At 46.7% G+C, this 22,730-nt stretch overlaps 1 protein-coding gene across 9 annotated transcripts in view; it reads right to left on the reverse strand.

The window, feature by feature from the left end:
- Nucleotides 1–22,181, reverse strand: part of LOC112238442 (RNA binding protein fox-1 homolog 2) — a 36,811-nt gene extending 14,630 nt beyond the window's left edge. For 3 of the 9 annotated variants that reach the window (XR_006079647.1, XR_006079646.1, XM_042304056.1), the window contains exons 1-6: nucleotides 21,101–22,181; nucleotides 14,141–14,191; nucleotides 1,488–1,697; nucleotides 1,148–1,312; nucleotides 748–801; nucleotides 472–564 (exon numbers count right to left, since the gene is read on the reverse strand). Coding sequence is in view for 7 of the 9 variants with exons in the window: in XM_042304056.1 (XP_042159990.1) it covers nucleotides 472–564; nucleotides 748–801; nucleotides 1,148–1,312; nucleotides 1,488–1,697; nucleotides 14,141–14,191; nucleotides 21,101–21,355 (828 nt within the window). In the remaining 2 variants the exon portion in view is untranslated. Of the gene's footprint in view, nucleotides 1–471; nucleotides 565–747; nucleotides 802–1,147; nucleotides 1,313–1,487; nucleotides 1,698–11,446; nucleotides 11,718–14,140; nucleotides 14,192–14,347; nucleotides 14,733–21,100 lie in introns of those variants that run through there. The other 6 variants (XM_042304049.1, XM_042304051.1, XM_042304043.1 and 3 more) reach the window with 6 other exon arrangements.
- Nucleotides 22,182–22,730: the final 549 nt, after the last annotated feature.

Genomic DNA, 22,730 nt, shown 5'->3' on the forward strand with positions numbered 1-22,730 from the left:
CCCGGATTCTGATCGTGGAAGTGATGGTGATGATGGATATAAAGAAGGGGTGCAGCAGAGACACGCCCTCTCGCATGCCGTGTCATAAGCAGCATCCAGAGGCACAGTGTGTAAAGGTGTCACGTGAAAACACTGTTCCCAGACCATTTTGTTGCCAAACCACCCAGCATGCTTTGCAATCCAGGCAGACCCATAAAGCTGAAGATCAAAACGTGCAAATGGACAGTGTGCGAAACAGGAAGTGATGTAAAACCAAGACATCGTGCGCATCGATCTTTCTGTGAGGCACCACCGCCCCATGCTGGAAGGGGGTTATAATAACACTAAACACAAACAGACTCCCCGAAAACATTTGAGACAGTTCAACTGGAGATGGAGGAGCATACTAAGCCAACCGGACCTCATTTCACTGCTGAACATGGGACAAAGACAAAAATCAAAATGGCCACCGTTCTTGGAGGGGTAAATTACCTCAACCTTGCGTCCTTCCACCAGAGTTCCGTGGAGAGCGGCTCTGGCCTTCTCAGCGTCTGCACTCGTCTCAAACGTCACAAAGCCAAAACCCTAGAGAGGAAATAGGGTTGAGGATGGAAACAGAAGGGGATGGAGAGAAAACAAGAGGGTTGGAATATAATAGAAGGATAAGGGATGTGAAGAAATATGCGTAAGCTATGTCCATTCTGTGCAGAGTATTGTCATGTAACTTAAAATGAACAGGTTTGGTATTTTGATGTATACATGTCATACCTTCGATCCTCTCTCGTTGAATATGATCTCTACGTCGAGGATCTTTCCAAATTGCTGTAGAAAAAAATGCGGGGGGGCAGCATCAATAAGCATGGCACTGTATTGAACTACTGCATTGAAAATGAAATACAAAAATGTAACACAAGGCGTCAGTATTGTACCGGACATATAAACTAGCAGAAATCATGCTGAACTTTTTTAATGATCAGTTCTATTCCTCTTAGAGCAGAGAATTAAGAGAGGCACTTTTCCTGCTCCATGTTAAGGAAGCTTTACTAAAACACAAATTTCAAAGTCCTAAAATGGATGTAGCAATCGCAGATTGCTCCTTTAATCACTAACTAATCTAAAATGTCAGGGTTGTGGATGGGGGAAAAGGACAATATTCCTGGTCTCGTACCCCAAACATCTGCCGGAGGTCAGGGTCTCTGAAGCGGAAGGGAATGTTGGAGACGTGGAGGCGTTTGGGGGTCCCCTTCTCTGAGTCGTCCCCTACGGACCCCCCGCCACCACCTCCTCCTGTACACACCAACTGGGTATCAATCTGTGACGACACATCTGACTGCTGTGAGAAAGAGTGAAAGAAAGAAAAAGACAGAGTGAGAGAAGCAGACAGACAGAGAAAGAGGCAGAGACACAGAGAAGGAGAGAGAAAGTGGGGATTTAATAGACACTTACTCCCTCATTCACAGCGTGAAACAAACTCGCTGGTAAAGTTTGTGCAAATAAAAACAACTCACGTGGGTGGTTAAGCTGTTTGGGACACTTGTCGGGGGGTTAAGGCCTGCCTGTCCGGCCTCCACCGACCCCTGGATGGCCCCTGCGGCGTACAGACTGGCCCCGTACTCCAGGGCCAAGCCGTTCTGGGGGGGCGGAGGGGGAGGAGGGGGGAAGGTGGAGAAGGATGGGGGGACGAGACCCTCTTGACCACCTGCTGAATCCTGAGAGCCCTGAGGATGGGAGAGAGAGAGGGAGAGAGCAAGAGAGAGCGCGTGAGAGGAGGAAGAGAGAGGTGAGTGGTCTTAAGTAACTGGCTGGCTATACTCCACCGTATTCCTTTACCGACAGAGAGCCGGAGAGAGAGCCTGAGAGAACATCACTAGGGGTAAGACCACTTTCCCAAGAGGTTCAGTTTAAAAGGCTTACAGGCACGGATATTATATTTCCATCCCCCCGGTGTGTGTGTGCTGTTGTCCATTAAATATTCACTACAGGCCCATCTATTATTGAGGGGGTCAGCAGCTTCCACACAGAGAAGCAGCACAATAGATGTTGACGCCCACACACAGACAGATAAGACACATACACACCTCAACACACTAACTCGGACACGCAAACGCCCACAAGCCTAAACACTCAAAGGCTGACTGTTGGATAACGGCTGTGCTATAATCTAATGCCCACAACTACCCGAAATACTCTCATAAACACACACACACACACACACACTACAGTGCATTCCTAGCTTATTGGCAGAGGGGCATCGCTACCCTAAATGGAAATGGTGAGTGCTGAAAGAGATGACGGAGAGGCAAGAGGAGAGGAAAGGGGGCTGGGATATGGAGAGGGAAAGGACAGGCAAGAGGAGAGGAAAGGGGGATGGGATATGGAGGGGGATGGGATATGGAGAGGGAAAGGACAGGCAAGAGGAGAGGAAAGGGGGATGGGATATGGAGAAGGAAAGGACAGGTCAAGAGGAGAGGAAAGGGGGATGGGATATGGAGAAGGAAAGGACAGGCAAGAGGAGAGGAAAGGGGGATGGGATATGGAGAAGGAAAGGACAGGCAAGAGGAGAGGAAAGGGGGATGGGATATGGAGAAGGAAAGGACAGGCAAGAGGAGAGGAAAGGGGGCTGGGATATGGAGAAGGAAAGGACAGGCAAGAGGAGAGGAAAGGGGGCTGGGATATGGAGAGGGAAAGGACAGGCAAGAGGAGAGGAAAGGGGATGGGATATGGAGAGGGAAAGGACAGGCAAGAGGAGAGGAAAGGGGGCTGGGATATGGAGAGGGAAAGGACAGGTCAAGAGGAGAGGAAAGGGGGATGGGATATGGAGAAGGAAAGGACAGGCAAGAGGAGAGGAAAGGGGGATGGGATATGGAGAAGGAAAGGACAGGCAAGAGGAGAGGAAAGGGGGCTGGGATATGGAGAAGGAAAGGACAGGCAAGAGGAGAGGAAAGGGGGCTGGGATATGGAGAAGGAAAGGACAGGCAAGAGGAGAGGAAAGGGGGATGGGATATGGAGAGGGAAAGGACAGGCAAGAGGAGAGGAAAGGGGGATGGGATATGGAGAGGGAAAGGACAGGCAAGAGGAGAGGAAAGGGGGATGGGATATGGAGAAGGAAAGGACAGGCAAGAGAAGAGGAAAGGGGATGGGATATGGAGAAGGAAAGGACAGGCAAGAGGAGAGGAAAGGGGGCTGGGATATGGAGAGGGATAGGACAGGTAAGAGGAGAGGAAAGGGGGATGGGATATGGAGAAGGAAAGGACAGGCAAGAGGAGAGGAAAGGGGGATGGGATATGGAGAAGGAAAGGACAGGCAAGAGGAGAGGAAAGGGGGCTGGGATATGGAGAGGGAAAGGACAGGTCAAGAGGAGAGGAAAGGGGGATGGGATATGGAGAAGGAAAGGACAGGCAAGAGGAGAGGAAAGGGGGATGGGATATGGAGAAGGAAAGGACAGGCAAGAGGAGAGGAAAGGGGCTGGGATATGGAGAAGGAAAGGACAGGCAGGAGGAGAGGAAAGGGGGCTGGGATATGGAGAAGGAAAGGACAGGCAAGAGGAGAGGAAAGGGGGATGGGATATGGAGAAGGAAAGGACATGTGAAGAGGAGAGGAAAGGGGGATGGGATATGGAGAAGGAAAGGACAGGCAAGAGGAGAGGAAAGGGGGATGGGATATGGAGAAGGAAAGGACATGTGAAGAGGAGAGGAAAGGGGGCTGGGATATGGAGAAGGAAAGGACAGGCAAGAGGAGAGGAAAGGGGGATGGGATATGGAGAAGGAAAGGACAGGCAAGAGGAAGGAAAGGGGGATGGGATATGGAGAAGGAAAGGACAGGTAAAGAGGAGAGGAAAGGGGGATGGGATATGGAGAAGGAAAGGACAGGTCAAGAGGAGAGGAAAGGGGGATGGGATATGGAGAAGGAAAGGACAGGCAAGAGGAGAGGAAAGGGGGATGGGATATGGAGAAGGAAAGGACAGGCAAGAGGAGAGGAAAGGGGGATGGGATATGGAGAAGGAAAGGACAGGTAAAGAGGAGAGGAAAGGGGGCTGGGATATGGAGAAGGAAAGGACAGGCAAGAGGAGAGGAAAGGGGGATGGGATATGGAGAAGGAAAGGACAGGCAGGAGGAGAGGAAAGGGGGATGGGATATGGAGAAGGAAAGGACAGGTAAGAGGAGAGGAAAGGGGGATGGGATATGGAGAAGGAAAGGACAGGCAAGAGGAGAGGAAAGGGGGATGGGATATGGAGAAGGAAAGGACAGGTAAAGAGGAGAGGAAAGGGGGATGGGATATGGAGAAGGAAAGGACAGGTCAAGAGGAGAGGAAAGGGGGCTGGGATATGGAGAAGGAAAGGACAGGTAAAGAGGAGAGGAAAGGGGATGGGATATGGAGAAGGAAAGGACAGGCAAGAGGAGAGGAAAGGGGGATGGGATATGGAGAAGGAAAGGACAGGTAAAGAGGAGAGGAAAGGGGGCTGGGATATGGAGAAGGAAAGGACAGGCAAGAGGAGAGGAAAGGGGATGGGATATGGAGAAGGAAAGGACAGGCAAAGAGGAGAGGAAAGGGGGATGGGATATGGAGAAGGAAAGGACAGGTAAAGAGGAGAGGAAAGGGGATGGGATATGGAGAAGGAAAGGACAGGCAAGAGGAGAGGAAAGGGGATGGGATATGGAGAAGGAAAGGACAGGTCAAGAGGAGAGGAAAGGGGATGGGATATGGAGAAGGAAAGGACAGGCAAGAGGAGAGGAAAGGGGATGGGATATGGAGAAGGAAAGGACAGGCAAGAGGAGAGGAAAGGGGGATGGGATATGGAGAAGGAAAGGACAGGCAAGAGGAGAGGAAAGGGGGCTGGGATATGGAGAAGGAAAGGACAGGCAAGAGGAGAGGAAAGGGGGCTGGGATATGGAGAGGAAAGGACAGGCAAGAGGAGAGGAAAGGGGATGGGATATGGAGAAGGAAAGGACAGGCAAGAGGAGAGGAAAGGGGGATGGGATATGGAGAAGGAAAGGACAGGTAAAGAGGAGAGGAAAGGGGGATGGGATATGGAGAAGGAAAGGACAGGTAAGAGGAGAGGAAAGGGGGCTGGGATATGGAGAGGGATAGGACAGGTAAGAGGAGGGAAAGGGGGATGGGATATGGAGAAGGAAAGGACAGGCAAGAGGAGAGGAAAGGGGGATGGGATATGGAGAAGGAAAGGACAGGCAAGAGGAGAGGAAAGGGGGCTGGGATATGGAGAAGGAAAGGACAGGTCAAGAGGAGAGGAAAGGGGGATGGGATATGGAGAAGGAAAGGACAGGCAAGAGACAGGAAAGGGGGATGGGATATGGAGAAGGAAAGGACAGGCAAGAGGAGAGGAAAGGGGCTGGGATATGGAGAAGGAAAGGACAGGCAAGAGGAGAGGAAAGGGGGATGGGATATGGAGAAGGAAAGGACAGGCAAGAGGAGAGGAAAGGGGGATGGGATATGGAGAAGGAAAGGACAGGTGAAGAGGAGAGGAAAGGGGGCTGGGATATGGAGAAGGAAAGGACAGGCAAGAGGAGAGGAAAGGGGGATGGGATATGGAGAAGGAAAGGACAGGCAAGAGGAGGGAAAGGGGGATGGGATATGGAGAAGGAAAGGACAGGTAAAGAGGAGAGGAAAGGGGGATGGGATATGGAGAAGGAAAGGACAGGCAAGAGGAGAGGAAAGGGGATGGGATATGGAGAAGGAAAGGACATGTGAAGAGGAGAGGAAAGGGGGCTGGGATATGGAGAAGGAAAGGACAGGCAAGAGGAGAGGAAAGGGGGATGGGATATGGAGAAGGAAAGGACAGGTAAAGAGGAGAGGAAAGGGGGATGGGATATGGAGAAGGAAAGGACAGGTAAAGAGGAGAGGAAAGGGGGATGGGATATGGAGAAGGAAAGGACAGGCAAGAGGAGAGGAAAGGGGGATGGGATATGGAGAAGGAAAGGACAGGTAAAGAGGAGAGGAAAGGGGGATGGGATATGGAGAAGGAAAGGACAGGCAAGAGGAGAGGAAAGGGGGATGGGATATGGAGAAGGAAAGGACAGGTAAAGAGGAGAGGAAAGGGGGATGGGATATGGAGAAGGAAAGGACAGGCAAGAGGAGAGGAAAGGGGGATGGGATATGGAGAAGGAAAGGACAGGCAAGAGGAGAGGAAAGGGGATGGGATATGGAGAAGGAAAGGACAGGTGAAGAGGAAAAAGGGGGATGGGATATGGAGAAGGAAAGGACAGGCAAGAGGAGAGGAAAGGGGGCTGGGATATGGAGAAGGAAAGGACAGGTAAAGAGGAGAGGAAAGGGGGATGGGATATGGAGAAGGAAAGGACAGGCAAGAGGAGAGGAAAGGGGGATGGGATATGGAGAAGGAAAGGACAGGCAAGAGGAGAGGAAAGGGGGATGGGATATGGAGAAGGAAAGGACAGGTGAGGAGAGGAAAGGGGGATGGGATATGGAGAAGGAAAGGACAGGCAAGAGGAGAGGAAAGGGGATGGGATATGGAGAAGGAAAGGACAGCTGAAGAGGAGAGGAAAGGGGGATGGGATATGGAGAAGGAAAGGACAGGTAAAGAGGAGAGGAAAGGGGGATGGGATATGGAGAAGGAACGGACAGGCAAGAGGAGAGGAAAGGGGGATGGGATATGGAGAAGGAAAGGACAGCTGAAGACTGACAGAAAAGTCCTGCTACTGATCCATGAAATACTAGATTCAACGTGTTTCATTCATTTACTATATCAGACTGCTAGAAAACGGGGTTGGCTTAGATTGCTGGCAACATACAACTATATTTCGTCTCCAAATGTTTATTGAAAACAAATACATTTGCACAATGAGCTCTTGTCTCTCAAATACATTGTTAGTTGTAGGTTAGCTAGCTAGCAAATGTTTTGCCATATTAGCATTCACATGAAATGAGTCAATACGAGACATGGGACCACGGCTGTGATACCATGTGGCTCAGTTAGTAGAGCATGGAGCTTGCAACGCCAGGGTTGTGGGTTCGATTCCCACGGGGGACCAGTACGAAAACGTATGCGCCCACTACTGTAAGTCGCTCTCGATAAGAGCGTCTGCTGAATGACTTCAATGTCAAATCAATAACAAGAAAACTATCAGAATGTCAGCTTCTTGTCATTGTTGCTAGCTAGCTGACAATTTTTGTGACATTGTCTATAGGTAATGACAAGCATCAGCTGATATAGCAAAAATGGTGTGTTATCTAAAACACAACATCTGTCTGTGTGTGTGATGGGGTGAAGCATTTCCCTGCTGTGTGGTACAATACATCCAGAGTCCCTGAGGGAGTGTTAGGACAGAGTGTGTGTGTGTGTGTGTGTGCCATCTGTTTAAGCGCCTGACCTTTCGCTGCTTTGCACCTGTGACAAGCTGGGGTCGCTGGGCAAGCCTGGGTCATTTAGATTCTTACGGAACAGAAAAATACATTTTAAAAAACAGGGCAACCCCCAAGCCCCTTTCCCACTGTACATGTTTCTAACCGTGGGTTGTTCTATGTAGACTTGGAAAAAGCCTTGAAGCTAAAATATTGGCAAATAATATCCCATTCTATTTCCTTGCTTTGGTTTCATTTCTGCCAAACCGAAACACAGAAAAATAGAGCAACCTTGAGCCTTCCATTTTAGCTGAACGACTCTGCATGACCTTTCAAATAGAATATTCATGTTCCATTTTCCACACAGGCCTCATACTGCACACCATGGGTATCTCCCAAATGGAGCCCTGTTCCCTGTATAGTGCACTTATTTTGACCAGAGCCCTGTGGGCATCAACTGGAATGGTCTCCTGGTCTGTCAGGATCGCCTTGTTATGTGATTTAGACTAAGTTGCTTTGTCATTCTCTCTGGATAAGAGCATCTGCTGAATACATACATAGCGTAACGAAGAGAGGGATGGCTGAGAGAGGGATGGCTGAGAGAGGGATGGCTGAGAGAGGGATGGATGGAGAAAGAGCGGGACGGGGAGAGGGAGAGATATTGTCACTGATGTGGGGTGTCCTGTAGACAGATATGTGTCACGCATCTTGTCAGCACATTTGTAAACGCTTGTGTGTGTGTGTGTGTCCCTGGTTGTGTAAGCTTATGCCGTCAGTTCAGCGGAGCCTGTGATTCAGAGGCAGTAGCTGATTTACTTTCGGGTCAGTTAGCGCCGGCTAGCTAGTGTGTTTGAGGAGCCTGGCATGTTAGAAAATGGACTCCTCTGCCCTGTCTGACTGCAGCAGTGTCACTGTGTGCAGGTAACCACGGCTAACCAGGCCAGATCTAGGCTGTTTGACATGAATAATGACTTATCAGGGACCTCTTTGTCTAATGGGTGTATGGCATAAGTCTACAGCCTAATTCTAAAGCACTGGAGTGTATGAAGAATGGGGGTAGGTGGCATTCAATGGCCACTACTGAACTGTAGATGATGCAGGAATTGAAAGGTGCAGTTCTGTTGTCAGTACATTAGACACGGAACTTAACAGTATACAATTCAAAATGCAATTTATTAAATTCTTGGCACATTTACCAGCTATCTATACATTCCTAACATAAGGAACTGTAGAAGAAACCCTTCCCTTCCTTCCTGGTTAAATAATTCCATCCTCCTAAGCCGCCCCCTCTCCCCATCACTCTCCTCCCTCCCACTCGCTCTCCTCCTGCTGCTGCTGTTCTCCCTGTCCTCCCCCTCAACTCCACCCTTTTTTTAAAAACGCTTCATTAAATCCAGACGGGACCCTTGCATCCACCCCCCCAGTCAAACTCGCTGCCAGCAGCCTCATAGCAACAGAACATTAGCTCACCCCGTAAACTCCTCCCACTCCACATCTCCTTATAGGGTAACATGTCTGCTTGTCATGAAGCCCCTCTCACTCCACCCCCACATCCATTTCCTTGTAGGGTCTTATGCATGCTCCAGATTATCACGTGTACACCACGTTCTCTGTCATCTCTCCTGTATTGTGTCTGGTATTAATGGTCTGTTAGGCTCCGGTGCAACTCTTTATGAAAAAGGTACACATTCAAGACAGACATAGTTGGCAATATCTATTGGTCAATATTGCTTTACTGTACCGCTAGTTAACCATGCAACGACGCACGCAGACCCCAGACAAACAACCACACACAGGTGAACACACAAAACAGGAGTCTATTGACACTACATATGACGTTCCTCCTCTTCCAACACATTGTCAGTGACCATGGAACTAGTTCGTCTTGTTCAGAGGACACGGAGAGCTCAATACCAATCTGACTCTGGCTTTCCCATGGCCAACGTGTTCATGTGTGTACATAAGCTAGTGCCTAGATGACCGCTGTACTGTCAATCACACCGTGCACTGAGAGGTTGGAGCAAGGCTTGTTGGGATTTCACATCCTGCCCTCCTTTGGAAAGTGCATCATTAGTTTTCAAAAGCATATGAGTTTAGCGCTGCCATAGAGTGGACACAAATGAACATTCAAAATGGACCTCGGCAAAGACGACTTCCACAGTCCCAATAGTAGAACGGTTTTGCAGTGTTAACTGGACCCATTAAATAATCCATTATTATTACATTTGAAGCACGGCTCAGGACATTGTGTATGCTTCATGCCCATGTGGGCCTGTGCAAAGTTGTTCCTAGTGACACTTCACACCCACCTCGATCAATGAATGGTCGTCATAGCAACACCACTAATATACCATTTTGAAGAAAGGGGGCAGAATCATAAATCACCAGTACTGTAGGCCTTTGAAGAATGTCAAGAGCTTTTGACCTCCATAGTTTGTGTGTGTGTGTGTGTGTGTGTGTGTGTGTGTGTGTGTGTGTGTGTGTGTGTGTGTGTGTGTGTGTGTGTGTGTGTGCCAGGTAGGTGTCTCTCCCATGCCTTAGGGCACACGCTTGGGTGGGGCTCTGCAAATATTTCTCCAATCCTCTCTCCTTCTCTCAGTGCTAGGCTATCCCTATTTGCACAAAGAGCTCTGTAGTAAAGGTACACCTTAAAACAGAAGCTATAATTTACTGTGCCTCTCCACAAACAAACAAAAAAAATCCCCCTTTCAAGTGAATTGTAACTTTGGATCCGCAGAACTGCAATGTCAGCGATTCAGAATTCTATTACATCATGCAACAAACTAGCTTTATCCAGTGAGCTATCCATCTCACTGTCTAGATTATAATGTCTACACCCATCTACCTCCCTTATCCATGTCTCTATCAGTCCATCTGTGTATAATATATCCTTTAGGAACTACTATGACTTCTATGGGCCTTCCTGCAAAGACAAGTCTGTCTTTCACCTTTCATTTCAATGTACATTCTCCTGTTCCCCCTCTCTCTGTCCCATCCCCCTCTTTCTGGGGCTCTTTAAATTTTAAAGGAAAACATTGAGATAACAGCTGCTAGGGCCCCAGGGAGAGGCACAGGGAAAAGAGGTCAAATAGTAAAGGGAGCAGGATTCAAAAAGGTACTGCTGAAAGAAGTGTACAGGCCAACGCATGTATGCAGGCAGAGCACTAACCAGGGTAGTCAGTCAGACACTGGTGGAACACATGGTGGGACCACTGAGTCATCCCTCAAATATAATGATATGACGATAGTCTGACACACACACACGGGAGTCTCGACCTTCAAAGTTTGTGTGTGTGTGTGTGTGAGAGAGAGAGCGTCTCTCAGAGAGATAAGAGTGAGGGGGTATTGGTTGAAAAGAAAGAGAAAGCAAGACAGAGAGAGACCGGCAGAGAGTGAGACAAGAGTGAGAGAGAGACAACTGTTCTTGGGGCACCTGTCCCTTTCGCTCAGAGCATAGAGGGATACGTATACAGACAGCTGCAGAATTTCTTTACCCCCCCATTTGCTCTCCTCCCTCCTATTCGCAAACATGTTGAGGCTTACTCAGATCCTGAGGACAGTGCAGGCTAGAGGCCTGTACTTACACGGTCATCCTAAACAAACCCTATATCCTTATTCTCACACACGTACACATCCCTTTCCCCGTTCTCCAGATTTGCAAATACTCAAATATTCCCGTCCATATGTACTGCATATAAACATAAATGCTACGACGCATGAATTGAGAAGCCAGAGTACAAATGTAGCCAGCGAACGTATCTGTGAGCACTAGAGGCCCAGGGCAAGAGAACAGATGCCATGACAATACGGTACAGCAAAGCTCACACAGCATATTATAATACAGATTCTATCTTCAAAGGCTCCCATCTCTGTCCCTCTCCTAGTGCAGCGCAGTATTCCAGTGTTGATTTCCTATTTACCGAGGCTTCTGACTGATGATTGGGTGGAAAGCCATGCATGAAATGGCCTCACTAGCACACCGCTCAAGTAAAAAGGGTCAAACACAACGCTTGGCATTTACGCTGAATTAAGAATCGCTGCAGCTAAAGAACAGACAAACCTAGTTTATGTAATTTAATTGTTGTTCCTTTAAAAACAGCAACAGAAACAGTAGAATAAGCCTTGCAGAGGGGATTTCAAGATAGGAACTCACCGACAACACGGAAGGATAGTACAGTCCCATCATCGTATTTGTGCAAAAACTTGAAATATCCGTTTATCCTCGCTCTCCTTTCCTCCGCTCTATCCGAGTGCGTGTTCCCGGTCCAGCTCACTCTCCCGTCTATCTGTCCCTCTTCACAGATTCAAAATCTCCCTCCTCTTCCCTCGCTTGCTCCATATACCATGCCAATCCCCCCTCCCCACCTCCTCCGCTCTCTCTGTCCCTGTCACTCTCCCTCCCTCTATTGTGCTTTCCTTTCCCCTCAACCCCCAGCCTTCCGTTTTCTCTGTCGTGCCGTTGCCTGTTCACTGCTCATCCCTCTCCCTCCCTCACCCAGATAGCCTGATGCTCCCCAGCCACACTTCCTCCTCCCCTCCCTTTACGCCACCTCCTTTCCCTTGCTGTCACACCTGCAAACTTTCCCCCTCCCCTACCTCTCCCGCCGTGTCGCAGTATCTCCCTCCCCCCTGTTCTCTTTCTCTCCATGTAGGTGAGTTAAACTGGGGCTGCTCGCACCACTGGGAGACTGAAGAGAGAGAGACTAGAGTGAGCGAAAGAGAGAACAGAAGCTTTGTTTCCCTCCTTCCTCTCCTTTCTCACACTCTCTCTTCGTCTCCTGCGTGACACTCTGGGCTCTTCCATCGGAAAGTCTTTGATCACCTCGTCTCATGCTGTCAGTGACAGTTTAGCAGCTCTTCCCCAGGGGGCTTTGTGAGCAACTTCTCATCGTCTCGTGTTTTTAACCTCTTCAGGCATCCCGTAACGATACCGCCGTGGTCTAAATGTCTTTTTCCTCTATACCGCTTCCTTGAGCAAGACTCGTTTATGAACAGACAAATTCTAGGTATTTTCAGTTAAAAGATGCCATTGTTTTCCTTTAGCTGCCATTCCACACTACACAGACGTATACAGTAAGTGGACATGAGGACCGTCCGTATTCTTTTATTTAGCCACAGAACCACCAAGGATATAGAGATATATAGATAGTGGAATGGATACATTGTCAGCCATGTAAAACGGTCATGATGAATGTTACACAGCATCCGTAGTGAGCGGGGGATAAAGAGAGGGGGATGAGGGGATTATGGAAAGAGCATGGAGGATGATCTGAGGATTAACAACACCAACTAAACCACCTAATAACACAATCAGCCTCTTAAAAACACACCCAGGTAAACACACTGGACATACGGTACACACACAAACACATTTATAAGGTAGGCCCCTATGTATGGTTTTTATTGGTCATATGGGCTGTGTTGATTGCAAGGCACACACACACAGTTTGTATCTCAGTTACTAGTGTTTCCACTAGGATTTATTATAGCAGTGGTGGCAAATACCTTATATCTGGTTCAAGTTTACATCGAAAAAGACCACGGAAATTATTTCAAAATAAAAATAATACATACAGTTGAAGTAGGAAGTTTACATACACTTAGGTTGGAGTCATTAAAACTCATTTTTCCAACCACTCCATAAATGTCTTGTTAACAAACTAGAGTTTTGGCAAGTCAGTTAGGACATCTACTTTGTGCATTATAAGTAATTTTTCCAACAACTGTTTACAGACAGATTATTACACTGTATCACAATTTCAGTGGGTCAGAAGTTTACATACACTAAGTTGACAAGTCCTATATCAACATAGCCTGAAATGCTGCTCAGCAAGGAAGAAGCCACTGCTCCAAAACCACCATAAAAAAAGCTAGACTACTGTTTGCCATTGCACATGGGGACAAAGATCATACTTTTTGAAGAAATGTCCTCTGGTCTGATGAAACAAAAATAGAACTGTTTGGCCATAGTGACCATTATATGTTTGTAGGAAAAAGGGGGAGTCTTGCAAGCCGAAGAACACCACCCCTACCGTGAAGCATGGGGGTGGCAGCATCATGTTGTGGGGTGCTTTGCTGCAGGAGGGACGGGTGCACTTCAAAATACATGGCATCATGAGGCAGAAAAAGTATGTGGATATATTGAAGCAACATCTCAAGACAGTCAGGAAGTTAATCTTGGTCGCAAATGGGTCTTCCAAGTGGACAATAACCCCAAGCATACTTCCAAAGTTGTGGCAAAATGGCTAAAGGACAACAAAGTCAAAGTATTGGAGTGGCCACCCACACACATATATACACACACACAAAACGCTGTAGTATATACTCAAAACAAACTCTATTATGTTTTAGAATAGTGAGGGAGAAATTGAAGCTACTGGCAGGACAGCTCTACGACATCATCCATGCCATATCTATGTGCTTATCTAGATATTGAATTGAAATTCCTACCATATTTCTTGGCTATCCAAGGGCAAACAGGAAATAAAAATAAACCTAGAGAGCAACCATAAACTTAATGTAAAGCCATATTAACAAAGAGTAAACTTACATAGAGAAGGTTATTCAGAAGAGGTTGTGTGGAAAAAACATTTCAGTTGAATGCATTCAGTTGTACAACTGACGAGGTGTCTCCCTTTCCCTTACATGAAGTTGTCAGGCTCCCAATCAGAAATGATCTGAATCCACATCACCACCTTGTGGCTTGAAGAGCTTAGAAAATAACTTAAATATGTCGTTGCCCATATATGGAAGAGCACAATGGCGGACATAAGATAATGAAAATATATCATACAATATGCAAATGTCTCACATGTATGCAATTATGTTAAGGAGACTGTAGTCTTACCTGACTGTGGGTTGGGTATCCATGGTAACCAAGGGTCAGGGGGTCATTGTTCTGAAAGAGAAGGCATTTAAAAACAAGGTCACCAACTACAAAGTTCACCAATTATTATTATTTTTTACATCGTTTGACCCGTTTGTGTCCGTTTTAAGTTGTATAATCTTCCCTCCTTTATTCTCTCTTTCCAGCCAATCATCCCCCTCTCCTCACCAGTATATTCCACGTTCCAGTTAATTGATGCATTAATGGCCACACTAATCAAATTAATTCTGCCTGTGCCTCACACACACTCCTCTAGCTAGCTCCTCCACTCAATGTCCTGGTGTGTCCTCTTCCTCTCACGCCAGTGGAGCTATTGTGTGTTCGTTAGGAGAGATAAGAGGACAGGGAGAGAGAGAAAGAACGAGGGAGGAGGAGGGGGAGAAAAAGAGAGAGAGACTCACCATAGCGCTTAAATCAGAAATAGGTCACAAGTGTCATGGAGTATACTGCCTCCCTCACATCATCTGCCCTGATGCAACCCACTGTCAGATTCCTCGCATTGATTTGCTCCGTTATAACTGGTGGTGGTGGTGTTGCAAGAGAGAAAATGGAAAGAGTGAGACGTAGGCTAGCTACCAAATATTTGGTGAGTAATTGCCTAGAGTCCTCATTAAGCTCTCCTCTTCCCCCATTGTGCTATCAGTTAATGTTAGGTTACCCGATGTTAATTAAGCTGTGACTGTCTGTTATAAAACATACACTTGTAACGCACTTTAATCACACCATGTACTGGCATTTATGCAGTGCTCTATCAAAATACAACATGTGCTGGTTTTACAGAATTTACAATTGTATCGGTTTGAGGGGAATAAAATATATAGGCTTGTCTGTGTATCGCTACATCAAAACCATCTCTCCTTTTTGTTTTCCTCCTCCCTCATCTCCCTTTCATCTGGAACCAATGTCCCTCGCCTGTGTTGTCCCCGGAGGGAACACTTTGCTCCGTGCGCATCACAGCTTGAGCCCTCACAATGAGCGCTGTAGCCATCACCCTCAAGCGACGTTACACAAAACACTCCATCGGAATACTTTTTATGGAATTCAAAAGTAGAAAGTAGAGAGAAGAGTTGCTATGCTCGTTCACTGCCGTTTGAGTAAGTGTCCTGGAGAGCCAAAAATGTACTTAGCGAGAACAGATTTGAGGCAACAGTAAATTATTAATTGCCTTTTAGAAGCCTGACTAACATGAATAAAGTATAAACATCTATTTGAAACGGAGGGTAAATTCCCTGAACTGTGTTGTAGTCATGAAGGCAGACATGCAATAACACTAGGCAAATCCAGACATTTTTAAGGGGCACCGCGAAATCGGATAATTATGTTGAAAGATCTAAGGGGGAAGGGCCGGGGTGAGACGGTAAAAACACATCTGGAATAAATATTTCTGGAATTGCTCAAAAAAAAGGAGGGTGTTCGCGGAAAATGAAGGGATGAAAAGGAGGGAGGAGTAGAAATTGTGGGAGGAACCCGGGCTAGACAAATAGAGAGAGAAATAGGAATAGGGTTAAAAAATTTAAAAAAGTCCAAAGGGGATGACTCCATCCCAAATAGCACCCTATTCCCTACAAAGTGCCTATGGCCCTGGTCAGAGCAGTGCACTATATAGGGTGCCATTTGGGATGCTGCCAAGAACAAAGACAGTAAGTCATACATAAGCAGAGTCATGCGCTTAATTTCCTTAAGGAGGAGGAGGGAAGAGGAGAGAGTAGAGGAGGGAAAAGGAGAGCTGTCTGAACAGAACATGTCCACTCAGACAAACACTAATACACAAAAATATATGTGCACACTCTCACTCACATTGACATGCACACACACACATGCTCTCTGGATAACAGCTTTGCTATAATCTAAACGCACACAACAACCCAAAATACACACACACACACACACACACACACGTTGTGCTACCCAACCATTACAGCTAATCTACTAGAGTGACTCCATCTAGCATCTGCAGCCTTTTAATAAACCATCCAAGTATGTAAATTCTACTTCTACTTATGCCTTCTGTCTTTGTCAAATGGACAAATTAATGGGCTATTTCTGTTTAGAGGAGAAGCTGAATAAAAGCAGAGGACAAACTGAAGGAGGGGAAAAAGAGCGAGAGAGAGAGCAATCAGGAGAAAGTAACAAGATGTCTTGAAGTCAACAGATGGTGAAAGGAGGGAGGGGAGAGGGGGACTCCGGGGAGGGTGAAAAAGGACCCAAAACAGAGGTATGGGTTGAGAAGGGCATGGTGTGTGTGTGTGTGTGTCAACGTGAACAGGAGTTCAGTTACTTCCAATGGTCCAAGTTTCTCACTCACATCACCAGTTCACAGGATTGTGGTAATCCCTTGTACACATGGACCCAGTGCCCTCCCAAAACCACAGGTTGTGTGTGTGTAGTGGTGATTCTTTATTTTCACAGGCCACCTGGTTATTCACTCATTTGATACAGGATCACTTTTTTATGGAGTCAACTCCAAGTTGAAACCACATCAAATTGTATTCCATTTTTCCCAAAGAACATGAGGGCCAAGAAGGCATGAGGCACTCAGAGGATGTGACTCCATTTCAACCACAGAGCCATTACATTCTAAGCCTCACAGCCAGCCAGAGGATCCAATAGTGTATTCCAGCACTCTATACTTCCCATTCTTGTCCCTTGACACAGAATACCTACGCTTATAGTCCTATGCTTTCAGAGGGGCTATAACTGGTTTTAGTGGATGTTGCCTGTACGTGCAGCTCTTGGATCAGTTTGAACTGTTCCTGCTGATGGTTGATGCTAGAACTGGGGCAGGAAAATCTGATTCTAGATCAGTTTATCAAGACAATGTCGACCTGTAATGCACAGATAACAAATGAACCCCTGCTACACAGAACCCAAAATAAACAACTTGGGGTTGAGTCAGTGAACCTGGTGGAGGAGACCGTCATCATCCTCTCGGGGAGAAATGGGACCAAAACTAAATAAATATTCTCAAACTCGGAGCAGAAGAGGAGAACATTTTTCTTGCTGACGTTTCATTCTATTTCGGTCGGGCGGACTGAAATAAAAGTACATCTGAGTGCTGCTGCTCACTAATCTGCTGACCTGGGTTCAAACACTATTCAAAATCATTCCAATTTCCAAACCATTTCATCTCTGCTTGATTGAGCTTGCCTGATTTTGATGGACCAATTGAATAGCCTCAAATTTGTCAACCTGGCCCATCTGGCTCTCCGGGCTTGACTAGAGCAAAGGCACAAAGCATTTGAAAGATGTCAAATAGCTTTAAACCCGGGTCTGCTGCTCTGTGCTCCTCCACCTACATTAATGTTGTAGTCCAGTCATTCATACTGGCCGCTGTCACCCCAGGCGGGTCCCTATTAGGTTAGGGACCCGGGTCGTACGCTGCGTGACAGACGCAGGGAGCTCTGCATACGGAATCAAATTGGATCCGACAACCTCGACATCTCCAAAATCTCGATTTGCAGTTCTTATTCTGATTCTAACCCATGCATTTTGGATCGCAGCCAACGTGAAATATGAAGGTTTTCAAAGAGCTATGCAGCTGCAGGGTAAGAATATGAAATAGCAGCTTCATAAGTGTACGATTCGGATAAACCCATTCAGGTTAGAGCTTTTATTGTTATGACTGAACTAGATGAGATTAATGATAAGGACTTTCGCGACTTTAATGTGTGCTTGTGCTGTTTTACACTACTCCCTATTTAGGGAATAGGTACCAATAGTCAAAAGTAGAGCACTATGTAAGGAAATAAAGGTCACATTTGAGACACGCACATCAACTACAATGGTGTCTATGACAAAGTGTGCAATGGCTGACGGTCCTCTGTTGTGTGACGGTGGAAAGGGATGGCTTATCACCATTACCACCACATCCCATTCTACTGGCATTAACCAGAGGTCAGAGGTCATGACGTGGTGTGACGAGCAGCGTGCCAAACATTGTGATTAACAATCAGTAGAGGGAAAGACAATGAGAGGGAGAGAAAGAAAGACGGTGGAAATGTTGAGAGAGGGAGAATGAGATGAGTGAGACGTGTCCAGTTACTGGACTACTTAAAAAGGAATAACCTCACATAACAACACAACACTTTCCATGATTCATCCTACCCATGGGGGAGAGGCCGGGAAGGGGAAGATACTCATGGGGGAGAGGCCGGGAAGGGGAAAGATACTCATGGGGGAGAGGCCGGGAAGGGGAAAGATACCCATGGGGGAGAGGCCGGGAAGGGGAAAGATACCCATGGGGAGAGGCCGGGAAGGGGAAAGATACTCATGGGGGAGAGGCCGGGAAGGGGAAAGATACCCATGGGGGAGAGGCCGGGAAGGGGAAAGATACCCATGGGGGAGAGGCCGGGAAGGGGAAAGATACTCATGGGGGAGAGAGGCCGGGAAGGGGAAAGATACTCATGGGGGAGAGGCCGGGAAGGGGAAGATACCCATGGGGGAGAGGCCGGGAAGGGGAAGATACTCATGGGGGAGAGGCCGGGAAGGGGAAGATACTCATGGGGGAGAGGCCGGGAAGGGGAAAGATACTCATGGGGGAGAGGCCGGGAAGGGGAAAGATACCATGGGGGAGAGGCCGGGAAGGGGAAAGATACCCATGGGGGAGAGGCCGGGAAGGGGAAAGATACCCATGGGGGAGAGGCCGGGAAGGGGAAAGATACCCATGGGGGAGAGGCCGGGAAGGGGAAAGATACCCATGGGGGAGAGGCCGGGAAGGGGAAAGATACCCATGGGGGAGAGGCCGGGAAGGGGAAAGATACCCATGGGGAGAGGCCGGGAAGGGGAAAGATACCCATGGGGGAGAGGCCGGGAAGGGGAAAGATACTCATGGGGGAGAGGCCGGGAAGGGGAAAGATACTCATGGGGGAGAGGCCGCGGAAAGAAGTTAAGATTTGGAGAAATGCAATCGTGCATTTATGAAGTCATTTCTTGGAAAGCTTAGCGCCACTCTCGTTTAAGGAAGGAGCATTTAATATCTCTTAACCTACTTTCAGCTGAAATATTAATGGAGGCATCAGGTCAGGGGAATAAGAACACAGCACCGGTACCACGTATTCACTAAGTGGAAAATTATTAACAGTACTCAATCTAATGTCGTAACAATGAACAGTCTGTATGATAATAGTGTGGAAGCCTATTGATTACAATAGACAATAGGAATTTAAAGCAATGTCAATAAATGTACATCACCAGCTTTTGTAGCCAAAATATGATACTAAGCTCTACCGCCTGCATTATGCAGTGTGTGTGTGTGTGTGATTAATCCTTCCCCTGTAGATAGGGATCAGTGTGGTTCTAATGCCCCCTCCTGAATGAGCGGTGATCCCGTTAGCCTAGCGGAAAAAGCCTCTTTATTGCTGGTGATAGGGCAAATCTGCTCCCTACTACCAGGGAAGGGTGGAGGAGATCTACGAGGGAGGGGGGGATCTACCAGGGAGTAGTGGGATCTACAAGGGAGGGGTGGAGGGGGATCTACGAGGGAGGAGAGATCTACCAGGGAGGAGGTGGGGGTCTTAGACCAACCCAAAGACATTCTATACCTTTTTAGGAGCTAAGTGACCATTGATCCATCCATACCTCTCCCTCCCACACAAACGCAGACACATACTGTCTGTTTTAAGTGAATTAGACATTATAAGATTGCCTTTCAGCACCCCTGTAGGAGAGTATCGTGGTGGACTACCTCTAAAGACAGTCTCCCCCACTATTACATGAGGGCAGCAGTCGCCAATTCCCCTCCATTAACGCTACTTACAATGGCAGAGAGAAGGGCATTTTACCTTTGGATGGATCGGTTAACTTCCCGCTGTAACTTAATGCAACATGATACATTTAGTGCATCACGTGACATCCTGCCTATGTATTTCTCTAGAGATGTGGAAAATGTGGGCATTTGACAGCACTGAAAATTACTGGGTAGCCGGGTCAATTTGATTTAAATAAATCTGCTGTGATGATACTGGCAGTTCCATCATTAAGTGGTAAATGTCACCGCCAAGTGCAATAGACTAAAGCATGTGGGTTTGACTTGTTACAGTAGGACTAAAGGACTAAATACACAACAGGCAGTGATTGTATCCCAGTCATAGAATGGGACGTCTTTGTTTAAGGTCCCCCACCCCAACCCCCCAAAAATCACACGCAAACATTTCACTCCCATTATAAACCAAATACTATTAACACCAAGACGCCAGACGAAGTATGACTGTTTTAGCATAACAAAGGTTACTTTTGTTTACATTCCTGCTATTTGAAAACATGCTTTTCTCAGTGATAGAGGCCAAATGCCGCTGAATTCGACGGAGTATAATAATGTAACCGCTGGAGAAAGAGCATAGCCTGCATAACTATGTAAACATGTCGTTGAATAGGCCTACAATAAACAAAGGACCTCTGATGCATTGTATCGTTTCAGGAAAATGACAGTTTTGTGTACACTTCAAAAGACATGGCAACATTGTAGCAGCCTCCGTAGTCATCGATATTAATAGGCTATATATTGCTTGCCGAGTCCACGGAGAGCTAAAATGCAGATAGGATACTGTAAACTACTACTAGGCTATTGTGTGGGTCAACTCGTACACCGATCTCTCTCGCGCTCTCTGGCGACACGCTAATTAATCACACCAATAAATAGATGAAAATGGTCGGAAGATAATTAGCCTAGCGACCTCATTCGAGTGCTATATTAAATAGTTTGGGTTAGTATGGTGTTTCCTGTTCCATGTGTGGTTTTAATGTCTACGGTAGCGAATAATTAGCCTATTAGCAGCCTATCTGGCATGAAAACACCAGTTTGAGATCAAAGCCATCTATAACAGCGCTTTGCTTTGTGTTTTGGCTGTAAAGCATGCAAGTGGGTGTATTAATTCGAAAAACAGAGCAATTAAAATGCCCACTCCTCTCTCGGTTCCTTCTCACCTGGCCGACCTCTGCGACTACTCCAGATGCGTCAATCCGGGGACGCTTGCACTCTGCCCCGGCCGATTCCACAAGAGCTGCCGACGTCTGCGCGTCAGATGCTGGGTCTCCTCGCTTCATTCCCCGGACAGCGCCAGAAGCCCCGGTCGAGTTGGGATGCACCCCGGCCATTGTGTCCTGGAGCTCTCGATCCCGGTCCATGATAGCCCGAGATACAGGCAGCATGATTGATGTTACGTCGGTCGACATTAACATTTAAAAACGCCTGATGTTCCCTGTCTAGTGCTAGAATTTTAACCTATCCTTTCTACCTTGGCCTCTGTCGAACTCTTTTCCGTGGTCAAAATTATGTTTGTAAGAAACCGATTGGGGTTTTATATAGTCTGTCCCTGTTATGAAACCCTTGATATTAGATGATCAGATGTGTATAATCTGATCAAGTAATTCGATATAACTAATTACTTGTTTCTTTAAAAATGTGTTGCTCTTACTGCCATTGATACGATGCAGATTACAAATAAATTATATACAAAATTAGTAGTTAACGTTAATTTATCGGTTTATAGCCTTGTGTTTAGGCCTAGCCTACTAACGTTAGTCATGTAACGTTAAAGCAATATTCAGTCTGCAGAAGGCCTAGGCTATTTCACCGTTTTATTAACCTAAGTAATTAACTACACTGCTTAATGATACGGTGCCTGGAATAATATGCCCATTCACCGTTGACCCCTTATTTGTGCCAGAAACAAAATATTTTATGAAAATACATCAACATCCTACCTCAAGCGCAGGACTAAAATCACTAAACATGTCTTCCCTGACTGCTATTGCCTTTTTCAGTCTACTCGCCAGACTTTTTCGCATGGAGAGAGGGTTATTGAAAGTCAATCCTTATGAACCATCTCCCCATGTTAGTCTTCCGTTCTGTGTTAGATGAATTCCCAAAACAAAAGACAACGGGGTTGCGGTATTTCCTTTACAGTCTTCCCTATATATTTTTTTCGTCCTTATCCCGGTGTATTCTTGCGGCGTGTACACTACAGAAAGGAAACGATCTTCCCTCCCCCTCTGTGCTCTCGTGTAGGTCCCTCCCTCGTTCCCCTTGGACGTGCGCCCTCCTATCTTCCGTTCTCTCCCTAAAAAAAAAAAAAAAAAAAACGCACACTAGCATGGCAGCCACAACAACAAAAAAACGTAGTGTGCCGCAGTGCTTACAAACAATTAAAATGGGGGGGCATGTGAGGGCCATGTTCATTTTCGCAGCATTTTGAACCTAGACCTCTAACCAGCGGAATATGAATGACGCATGATTCGCGTGCTCCTCCTTTAAAATAGACTAAAGGCCTACTAACCTGTGCTGTAGAATAAAATAAACATTTCGAAGGTGACAACATTACTCAGATAAATGTGCCATTGAGATTATAACATGATTGCGCTCCTATTATTACACAACAGCCAGTTCAAGGTCTTCAGACCCCTCAACTACAAATCAAGAGCCTCAGGAGGCATTCTCGATCCTGGTTTAGAGCTTGGCTGACACCCAGTGGTCAAAACTTATGATCTTCATGCAAATTAATGACTATGTATGTATAAATGCATGTATAATATGGAAGAGGTCTGCTAACCTATA

Source organism: Oncorhynchus tshawytscha, linkage group LG02 (assembly GCF_018296145.1).
Source record: "Oncorhynchus tshawytscha isolate Ot180627B linkage group LG02, Otsh_v2.0, whole genome shotgun sequence".
NCBI classification, from domain to species: Eukaryota; Metazoa; Chordata; class Actinopteri; order Salmoniformes; family Salmonidae; genus Oncorhynchus; species Oncorhynchus tshawytscha.